The following is a 10562-nucleotide window of genomic DNA, read 5'->3' on the forward strand; positions in this document are numbered from 1 at the left end:
CTGCCCCCTCTCCCCAACTGCAGCACTCCCCCTGACAAAGCCACATTTCTATGTATAGGCCAGTTTCTGCCTTCACTGTTTGATGCTCCATTTGTCTGTCTTTGGACTTACATCAGACTATTCTCTCCATCTAATTCTTCAGGAGCATCCCGACAATTCAACGTTAGTGGTTATATGGGTGTTTACTATAGAACACTTTTAATTGGGGCACCTGGGTGGTTCAGTTGGTTAAGCATCTGCCTTCTGCTCAGGTCATGATCCGGGAGTCCTGGGATCAAGCCCCACATTGGGAGTCCCTGCTCAGCAGGGAGTCTGCTTCTGCCTCTACCCTTCACCCTGCTTTTCCTCACTCTCTGTCTCTCAAATAAATAAATATTAAAAAATGATTTTGCTTTTTTAGTATGTTTGAAATTTTTCATAAAAAAATATTGAGGGAGGGACGCCTGGGTGTCTCGGTAGTTGAGCAGCTGCCTTTGGCTCAGGTCGTGATCCTGGGGTCCTGGGATCCGCATCCGGCTCCCCATTGGAAGCCTGCTTCTCCCTCTGCGTGTGTCTCTGCCTCTGTCTCTCTCTCATAAATACATAAATAAATAAATAAATAAATAAATAAATAAATAAATAAATAAACAAACAAACAAATAAAATCTTTAAAAAATATTGGGGGAAGAGTGTTGTGGCTTACCTGGCCTTTGCCTTTTTATCAGGATATAATTTTTAAAAGACTGAGGTATCAGGGGATCCCTGAGTGGCTCAGCAGTTTGGTGCCTGCCTTCGGCCCAGGACATGATCCTGGAGTCCTGGGATCGAGTCCCACATCAGGCTCACTTCATGGAACCTGTTTCTCCCTCCGTCTGTGTCTCTGCCTCTCTCTTTCCCTCATGAATAAATAAATAAAATCTTAAAAAAAAAAAAAAGACTGAGGTTTCAGAAGAGACAATTTCTAGCTGCCACAACCCTTGGAGAAAATGATGAGTTTTAGGACAGTGTGTGGACTTCTCACATTCCTGTAAGTTTCAGAGATTATTTGTTGGAGATGAGGCAGTGCTGCTTTATTTTATTTTTATTAAGATTTTATTTATTTATTCATGAGAGACACACAGAGAGAGGCAGAGACACAGGCAGAGACACAGGCAGAGACAGAAGCAGGCTCCATGCAGGGAGCCTGATGTGGGACTCGATCCCGGGTCTCCAGGATCACACCCTGGGCTGAAGCCGGCGCTAAACCGCCGAGCCGCCGGGGCTGCCCCAGCAGTGCTGCCTTAATATCGTGCCCATTTCACTACCCAGAAAAGTGACGTAGCCTCCTGGCCCCACTGAGGAGCTGTGTCTGGCCTGCTTTGTTTAAGCAAAACGCCCCCAGCCCCTTCCTGCGCCTCTGGGACCCTTGCCTCAATCCCCCCCCCCCATCTGCGTCCCACACCAATCTGTCTGGTTCTCTGTCTCTTGGAGTTTGGTCTGGTGCGAGATGTAAGCGCAGGGAAGATGAGGGTGTGACTTGACCAAGGTCACACCGTGTGACCGGAAGGCTGGCGCACAGCAAGGGCCGGCCAGCCTCCAGGCCACCACACGTCCCTTGCTCCTGCCCTTCTGGGGTCCGGATCGTGCCTCTGCCTCCCAGGTCTCCAGCTATCCCCCTCGGCCTCCCGGCTCTGATCCCCGCCGGTCTGACCACGCCGGAAGCTGTGTGACCGGCTCCCGCCGGGCTCCCCTCACTCCAGCCTCTCAGGCCGCCGGCGCCGGAGCTCTCCGCGGCCACCAGGGGGCGCGCGCGGCCCGGTCGGGCGCGGGAGCCACCGAGGACCCCCCTCCCGGCGCCCCGCCCCGTCCGGCCCCGGCCCCGCCCCTCCCGGCGCCCCGCCCCGTCCGGCCGCGGCCTCGCTCCTCCGCTCCGCCCCCCGCGCCCGGGACCCCCGGTTCCCCTGTCTCGTCTGCTCGCCGGCTCCGGCCATGGGCCCCGCCGCTCGCCCCGCGCCGAGGTCGCCCCCGCCGCCGCCGCCGCCGCCGTCGCCGCTGCTGCTGCTGCTTCCCTTGCTGCCGCTCTGGCTGGGCCTGGCGGGCCCCGGGGCCGCGGCGGACGGCAGCGAGCCCGAGGCCGGGGCGGGGCGGGGCGGGGCGCGCGCCGTGCGGGTGGACGTGAGGCTGTCGCGGCAGGACGCTCTGGTCCTGGAGGGCGTCAGGATCGGCCCCGAGGCCGGCCCGGCACCCCCGCTGGGCGGCCGCCTGCTGCTGGTGAGCGCAGCTGAGCCTTCTGGCCCCGCCGGCCCCGCGGTGCACCGCACCCAGATCCGGCCTTCTTCCTGGACCGAGCCCCGGCAGCCCAGCGCCCCTCCCCAGGCTGCCCGGGCCTCAAACCCCGGCTTCCAAAACTTGAGATCCAGACGTCTTCCCCTTCAAACTCGCTCCCAAACCCTGGCCTTGCATCCCCTGTGTGTCCAACCTCCTGTCCTCCCCTTCCTCCCTCTGCCCGTGGTCCCTTGCCCCGCAGATGGACATCGTGGATGCTGAGCAGGAGGTACCCGTAGAAGGCTGGATTGCAGTGGCATACGTGGGCAAGGAGCAGGCTGCCCAGTTCCACCAGGAGAGTCAGGGCAGCGGTCGGCAGGCCTATCCCAAGGCCCTGGTCCAGCAGGTGCAGGGGGTGTATGCGGGGAGGGGGCTGGAGGAAGGGGTTTCAAGGCATCTGCTAGAGCCAGACCACCAGGTGGGCCCTCAGGGAGCGTCCAGAGAAACGCTGGGGCCTGGGTGAGGCGAGAGACCCCAGTTTGGAGAATTGAGTCCGTGTGGAGTGGAAGCAGAGAGGTGGGAGGAGGCCATACAGAGTCAGGAAGCTCCACCGGGCTGTGAGAGTATCTGACGGGGAGTTCCTGCTGAGAGCTGTGGGCAGGCCTGTCCTGCTAGGACCAGGGGAGGCACATAATTGTTTGGATCCCACAGAACATCTGGGGGAATAGCAGGAGGAATAGGAATTTCTGCCCTTGACCTCAGGGAGTGTACAGCCAGTCTATCCAGAGGAAACACTCATTGCAGAGTCAGGGGCTAAGAACTGTGGTCGTGGGTAGTGAGACAGGTGTGTGGGCAGGCTGCCAGCTAGCTTCCCTGTCCTCCTGCAGATGCGGAGGGCACTCTTCCTGGGAGCTTCTGCCCTGCTCCTCCTCATCCTGAATCACAACGTGGTCCGAGAGGTAAACTGGTTCAGGCGGTGGGGGTGTGCAGGCCAGGGAAGAAGGGACCAAGGCCAGCTGACCTCCTTGTCCGTCTACAGCTAGACATATCACAGCTTCTGCTCAGGCCAGTGATTGTCCTCCATTACTCTTCCAACGTCACCAAGCTGTTAGAGGCACTGCTGCAGTGAGTTGGGGTTTGGGCTCCAAAGGACTGGGTCTGGGAGCCTGGGTGGTTCTGGGAGGGGTGCCTGAATCTGCCATGGTCTCAGGGGTCTTAGGACCAGGGCTTTTCCAGTTAACATTAAGACTGTAGTCTCCTGGTCTGAAAAATGGGTAAGGGGACTGGAGCAAAGAGGTAGCTCTAGGAGAACAGGGGGATTGGCTCCAGCGAGCAGGAAGCTGGATTCCTGATTGACAGGTTCTTTCTGAGACTTGCAGCCTCCCCCAACACCCCCCCCCCCCCCCCCCCCGGCTGACACGAAAACTGGAAAAACCAATAACCGGAAAATGCCTGGGGACCAAAGCTGAAGGGCTGTGGGATGATACTTGGGGGTATCTTTTTTCTACAAGGCTGGGGTAGGTGGTGCTGGGTCTCTCCTCCCAAGAGCCCTTCCCTCTGGCCCCTCTGTGGCTTTCCCTCCCAGGAGGACTCAGGCCACAGCTGAGATCACCAGCGGAGAGTCGCTGTCAGCCAACATCGAGTGGAAGCTGACCCTGTGGACCACCTGTGGCCTCTCCAAGGATGGCTATGGAGGATGGCAGGACTTGGTGTGCCTGGGAGGCAGTCAGGCCCAGGAGCAGGTGGGTGCCTGGGGAGAGGAGTCTCAGGTGGGCTGCACACGTCTTATCTCAGACCCTGTGACCTCTCCTTGCCTTGGTGGCCAGGCCTACTTCTTCCACCTCCCAGGGCTATAATGAACATTCATTGACGTGGTGGGTACTCAGTGTAGTGCTTGATGGGGTCATGCATAATCAGTATCAGTTACTATTGCCATATTATTCTCCTGCTCAGAAGCCCTCCTTGGCTCCCCATTGCCTGCAGAATAAAGTTTAAACTCCTTAGGCTAGCTTTGACAGCTCTTCTGTTTACTCACTTTTTTTTCCTAGTCTCTTCCTTATACCTTGCCAGCCTATGCCATTTACTGGCCTTCACACATGCCCTGGCCTCTTGCCACTAGGCCTTTTCCATGCTTGGCTGCAGGCGTGGATACTCTTTTTCTGTATCCTTATGTCCCGGTCTGCTTGCCTTCTTTGGGAAGCTTCCCTCACAACCTCAGCTCACTGTTCCTCTCTCCCTCTTCTAAATCGCAGCAGTGCTTTGTCAGGCCCTTCATCGCATCCTTAGGACAGCCCGAAGTGTACAAGTGTCAGGGAATGTCACTTTGTCTCCTGGGGCTATGTCTTACTAGGCCCTGGATTTTTCTCTTGAGTCCCTGCTCTGTCAGGGCAGGTATGACCTGGTCTACTGGCAGGCAGCTTCCAGCAGATGTCAGTGGAATTGGACCATGCAAGGCAGCTTCAAGTCAGGCAGATTTGCCATGTTAGCTGAGTGATCTCAGGTTGAGTGTTTAACCTCTCTGGTCTCATGTTCCCCATCCTGTGAATAGGAACAGCACAGGCCACAGGATTGTCAGGGGGTTGTGTGTATAGAAAGCGCATGGTGGGCATGGGGCAGGTGGGCAGCTCCTGCTACTCTGAATATGTTGACTGTTACAAGTGAATAAATTAGCAGTCACCAGATAACTTTTGAGATCCTAGGACACATGGGGCTCGACGAGAAGGGCTGTGGAGGGTCCAAAAATCCTGTGAGACCCAGGCACTGTCCTGAAGGGCTCAGAGATGAGCAGAGAGGAACTCTCACATGAAAAGGCCTTGGCAACTCAGCCCAGACATGTGCTAATTCCTTGTCGAGCAGCAGGAACTGAACCGCAGCTGTGTGAAGGGAGCATGCACTGGGACTGGGGGAGTGAAAGGGCTTTCTGGAAAGAAAAAGCCCCACTGGGTCTCCCCCTGGAGGGCAGCCCACACAGACCTCTGGGTGGGGCAGGCAGTTGGTGAGGGGCTGTCATATGAAAGAAGAGCCCACAGAAAGACTGGAGCTAGGGGAAGAGCGGGCTAGGTGAGAGGCCTGGAAGTGGGAATGTGTGCAGCCTGCACATCAGTCTGGCTGGTACAGAGGGCAAAGCTGAATAGCGGAGCTGCCGGCCAGGAGCGGCCCATACAAATGTTGGGTAGCCGTGATAGCCAAGGTGTCTCAAGGGTGGCTGGGGACAGCGCTCGGCCACAACTCTAGGGCCCATCCTTTTAGCCTGGGCTGAGCTACACACCTATGTATCAGAAAGGTCAGATGAACTACTCCCCCCCAACTGCTCTGATGGACAGACCCTGCCCTCCTTCCTCACCTGGGCATCCCTAAGATGTGCTCAGCCTGAGGAGGCTGGATGTGCAGCCTGCAGCAGAGCCCCAAGCTGGCCATGCCCTTTGTCTCACAGGCTGCTCTGAAGCATGGAGCTCCAGTTCTGCCCTGGAGAGCTTACACTGCAGAGGACTCAGAGAGTCCTGCCACGTGTCAGCCTGGTTCAGCAGGGCACAGGGCACAATGGCAAGGCAGCTCCAGCCCTGGGCTCCAGGGGCCCCATCTGGGGAGGAGACAGGCCAGGGCTGTCGCTCTGCTGGGGCGAGCACTGAGCTGGTGGTGGGCATGGGCCCTCTGGGACACAGTGAAAGCATCTGAACCTAGCCTGGGGGCCTGGGGAGAGCTTCCTGGAGCAGGTGCCACCGTCCTACCACTGTCCAGGGAAGACGAGGGCACAGAGACCAGAGGGGAGAGGGTGAGGAATGGGAAGCTGGGGCTCACGAATACCTTGATAATGGCCTCTCCCGTGCCTCCTGCACTCTGAGCAGAGCAGCATCTTGTCACATTAGCAGCACCCAGCCTTGTCCAGAGTGACATTCTCTTTTAACAGCAAATCATTTCTTGGCCCCCCTCCCCCAACCTGATAGTAGGTGAGGTTCATTGTTGGCGGGGGACAAACATGATGGCAGAAAGCTACTCAGAATGCAGAAAGCTTTTAAATGGATGCATTTATTAGTCCTAACACCTCAGAGACCCTGGGAGCCAGTGCCTGTGTGCGTGAGCCAGTGGGGTTTTGCTTATTCTGGCACGTTTCCTGAGCTAGCTGTTTTGTTGTCAAAGGTATACAGTTATACAGCTGCCACACCGCCATGGGGGGAGTTAAGTCCAGGTCAGGGCGTGCCCTCCATCCCCACCCCAGGAACTGAGGCCCCTTTTAGTCCTCAAATGCCGACGCAGGTCAGATGTGGCTCCTTCCCACTGGTGGGAGCCTGAGGACCACCAAGGGCAGTGACAAGGAAGCACACGGTGGAGTGTGAGGAGGGCTGGGCTGGGCAGGGGAGGTCAGGGAGAGCTCTGGAGCAAGGGGCATCCAAAGGCCGAGGGAAGGGGTGAAGAAGAGCTGGGAACGTGAAAAAGAGCCTGGGACCCTGAAAGGACCAAAGGGGTGGGAGATCTAGGGCCTTGCCAGATGGCTGCTAGAGGAGTTCGGGTTCTCTCCTGAGGGTGAGGGCATCGCAGGGAAGGGTGTTAAGCAGGGGTCCTACGTGATCAGGTTTGCCAGGGACATTCTTATAGCTGTGAGAAATGGGCTGGTGAGGCTGGAGTAGGGCACCCAAAGAGCAGAGATGTGGGATGGAGGGGAGGAGTGCTTGAGACACCTAAGAGGGAACCATGGGAATGCTCAGCCCAGATGAGTGGGTGGGTGATCGCACCCAAGACAAAAAGTAGGCCAGAAGTACGGGGTAGGGATAGGGATGGGAAGGTGATAGGGTCTTGGGCTGGGGAGTCTGTGAGGCTGCCAGAAAGAAGCTTCCAAGGATGCAAAAAACACTGAGTTTGTTGCCCAGGAGAGGCCTGCACTGGGGACAGATGTGGGTCCCCTTAGCAGCTGGACAAGGAGCTGTATAGACAGCAGGGGCAGAACCTGGGAGCACAAATGGGAGGCATGGAGGCTTCAGAAGAGGAAGCCAGGAGCCTGCAGGGAACATGCTGTCAACGGATCTTACCTGACAGGTCCTCAGACTGGATTTCCTAGGGGGAAGAGTGTAGAGTGGCCCTGGCACTCCTGACACCCTGCTCCTCTCCCCAGAAGCCCCTGCAGCAGCTGTGGAATGCCATCCTGCTGGTGGCCATGCTCCTCTGCACAGGCCTCGTGCTCCAGGCCCAGCGGCAGGCATCAAGGCAGAGCCAGCGGGAACCTGGAGGCCAGGTGAGAGCCAGCCCCCACCCCCTACTCCCCCAGGAACCCGGGTGCCCCCAGCCTTCCATCTGGCCTCCTTGTGCCTGCCCTCCCCTGCCAGATGGATCTGCTCAAGCACCGCGTGGTGCGGAGGCTGGCATCCCTCAAGACCCGGCGCTGCCGTCTGGGCAAGGCAGCACAGGGCCCCCCAGAACCTGGTGCTGAGACCTGCGCTGTGTGTTTGGACTACTTCTGCAATAAGCAGGTTAGTGTCCTGGGCCATGGCCAGCCATGAGCTGACCTATGATGTCTCTCTCTATTCCCGAGACCCCAGAACCGTGCTTACTGGGTCCTTATCCTGCCAGCTCCTACTGTAACTAGAAAGCAGAATGGGGTGGGGGAGTGCAATCGGCCACAGAAGTTTCAGCTCCACCGCTCAGGTGGGGGCCAGGCATCCCCACTTGGAGATCCCCCCAGCCCTTGACTCTGTGGCCTGAACCCTTCCTGCATACCCTGCAGTGGCTCCGGGTGCTGCCCTGTAAGCATGAGTTTCACCGAGACTGCGTGGACCCCTGGCTGATGCTTCAGCAGACCTGCCCACTGTGCAAATTCAACGTCCTGGGTGAGCACCTGGGGTGGAGGCCCTTGGCTAGCTACACCTGCTCCCCACCTGACACCTCCCTACCTGTTTTTCCCTCCTATCCTACAGGGAACCGCTACTCAGATGATTAGCTGCCCCACTTGGGTCTCTGCATGTGGGCACAGGACCTTCCCACCTGCACCCTGGCCCCAGGCCTGGGCTCCTGGATCAGAACAGCGGGATGGACAGGAAGCCCTGCTGGTGGGAGGAAGGATAGGGGCCTCCCCTGCAGAGGGCAAGGCATCCCATCCCATCATATACTGGAAGAAGAGACCACAGCCCCCCAGTCCAGTGATGCAGGGTCTGGACCTGCCAGTCAAGAAAGAGAAGCCACGTTGGGGCCTTTCTCTTCCATCATGGGGGGCTATCTGTCCTCCTCACAGGCAGATCCCAGGACCCCAGGACCCTGCCCGGGGTGTGGGGCGTGCAGCCATTCCCAGGGCCCTGGCACCTCTCTGACTTGCCTGTTGGGGGACCCCTGGGGACTGAGGCTGCAGTGGCTGGCCAGGCTTTATGCTTATTTATTGGGGGTTGGATTGTGGGAGGAGCTATCTGGCCTTGGGGACACCGCAGCCTGACCCTCTTTCAGGACATGTTGGTCAAAGCTGTGATGTTCAACCAAGAGGCCCCTCCCCTGACAATGCCCTCAACCCTTGGACACTAGGAGCTGCAAGTGCTGCTACTGCCTGTCCAGCTGGGCTCCCTTCCCAGGCCTGGCTGGGACCAGAGGCCTCTGAAGCCATCCAGTCCTGTGCTTCTTGGCCGGGCTACAGGTTGCTGACCAGGATACTTGAAGCTGCAGGATAAATGTGGTGCATCTTTCAGGGGCAGCCGGGTTTTTTTTTAGATTTGGGGTAGGGGAGGTTTAATATTGAAGTAAACATGGATATATTTTAGCATAAGCTATCAGATGTGTGTGGATGTCTCAAGACAGAAAAGTCGCCTTGGGCTCTACTGCCTGTGGGAGGTGGATTCTAAGACGGGCCCCAAGATCCCACCAGTCCTAATGAACACACCTTGTTATAAACCTGCAACTGTGAGTCTAATGGATTTTACTCCCATGCTTAGGTTATCTTACATGGCACGGTTGACCTTAGGATAGGGAAAGTATCCAAGAGGGCCTAACCTAACCATGAGAGCTCATTAGAAGCAGAGTTTTCTCTGGCCTGGTGGAAGAAGAGGAAGGGCATTCAGTGCGGGAGAAATTCTCTGTTGCTGACTTGAAAATGGAGGGGGCCGCGGGCAAGGAAGGCAGGTAGCCTCTAAGAGCTAGGAGTGGCCTCTGCTGACAGCAGCTCTGCCAAAATCAGAATGAGCCTGGGAGTGGGTTCTTTCCCAGAGCTGTCAGGAAGGTAACATGGCAGATACTTGGATGATCCTGAATGGAGGACCCAGCCACAAGGCCTGAACTTCTGACCTTCAGAACTGTGAGCAGACGGGAGCTGCGCTGTGATGGGTGCTCCCTCTGGACTTGGGCCCATGCCTCCTGCCTCCGGAACCCCACCCCAAGGGCTGGCTCTCACCTGTGAGGGGCAGGGCCAGGGCCTCCCAGCTTCCCTCAGGAATGCCAGGTTTGACAGAAGCCAGAGTAGGGCAGACAGTGGCCCTGCCAGTTCACCTACACATGTGGCCCCTCTCAACCCTTCTCTGAGTGAAGGCACCCTACCTGCTGGCCTCACCAGGGGAAAATGTCATATCAAGCTGGGAGTGCCCACCCTAAGGAGTCCTCAGCAAGGCCTTAGAGCCTATCCTTCACGGACGAGGGACTCAGCAACTCAGGACAGGCTGGAGGCTTTGTGAAGAAAACTGGATGGCGGGCCTGATGTAGGTGGGTGGCATCAGTGCTGGGGCCCCAGGAGACAGGCCTGGGAAAGCCAGAGCTTGCTGAGTGTCCCATGGTCTGGTTATGTGAGGCCTTGCCCTGCCTTTTAGGGATCCAACCTCCTGGATTTAGAGAAACCCTCTGACTCATATTTCCTGAATGTGAAGTTCCTCAGTAAAATGAGAGCTGACTTCTTCGGTCCTTAAGGTCCCCGTCCCAGGTTCAGAACTGGGGCAGGAGGCCCCAGGCCCAGCTCAGCATTGGGGAAGGCTTCCTTGCCCTCTGCCTTCCTGTAAGCCCAGAGCCAGGACCCCCTTTTCTGACTCCTTCCTCACTGGGCCTACTTTGGTAGCTGTTCTCCTTCCCTGACATACCCCCTATCCTGACCCTGCTCTTCATTGGTAGGGGTCGCTGAGTCCATGCCATCCTTTTGCCCATGGGGCTGAAGGATTGCCTTTCATCTGGCCCAGGCGCTACAGCTTCCTTTTGTCTCTGGTGTGCCCTCCTCCCACTGCTCTGTCAGGACGGAGGCAGGTAGTGCTGATTTACTGAAGGCCCACAGTGTGCCAGGCCTCTGCTGGCAGATGACCTCTGTGGCTGGGGACTCAGTGGTCCCTGCCCAAAATGGGGAAGGGAGGACTCTGCCTCTGGCTCAGCCAGTGATGTAAGGCCAAGGTTGC

The 10562-nt window shown here is 57.5% G+C and overlaps 1 protein-coding gene across 2 annotated transcripts; it reads left to right on the forward strand.

Moving 5' to 3' along the window:
* Positions 1–1887: 1887 nt before the first annotated feature.
* Positions 1888–8962, forward strand: RNF215 (ring finger protein 215). 2 transcript variants are annotated; one of them, XM_055322320.1, is made up of 9 exons: positions 1888–2229; positions 2486–2629; positions 3111–3182; positions 3263–3348; positions 3809–3965; positions 7334–7450; positions 7542–7685; positions 7940–8042; positions 8130–8962. In XM_055322320.1, exons 1-9 carry the CDS (start codon positions 1948–1950, stop codon positions 8150–8152), a joined length of 1128 nt encoding a protein of 375 aa, XP_055178295.1. In that variant the 5' UTR covers positions 1888–1947; the 3' UTR covers positions 8153–8962. The 2 variants fall into 2 exon arrangements, with proteins under 2 accessions (XP_055178295.1, XP_055178293.1); XM_055322318.1 differs by having other exon boundaries at positions 1891–2229; positions 7331–7450.
* The last annotated feature ends 1600 nt before the right edge of the window (positions 8963–10562 follow it).

Source organism: Nyctereutes procyonoides, unplaced genomic scaffold, assembly GCF_905146905.1.
Source record: "Nyctereutes procyonoides isolate TBG_1078 unplaced genomic scaffold, NYPRO_anot_genome, whole genome shotgun sequence".
NCBI lineage: Eukaryota > Metazoa > Chordata > Mammalia > Carnivora > Canidae > Nyctereutes > Nyctereutes procyonoides.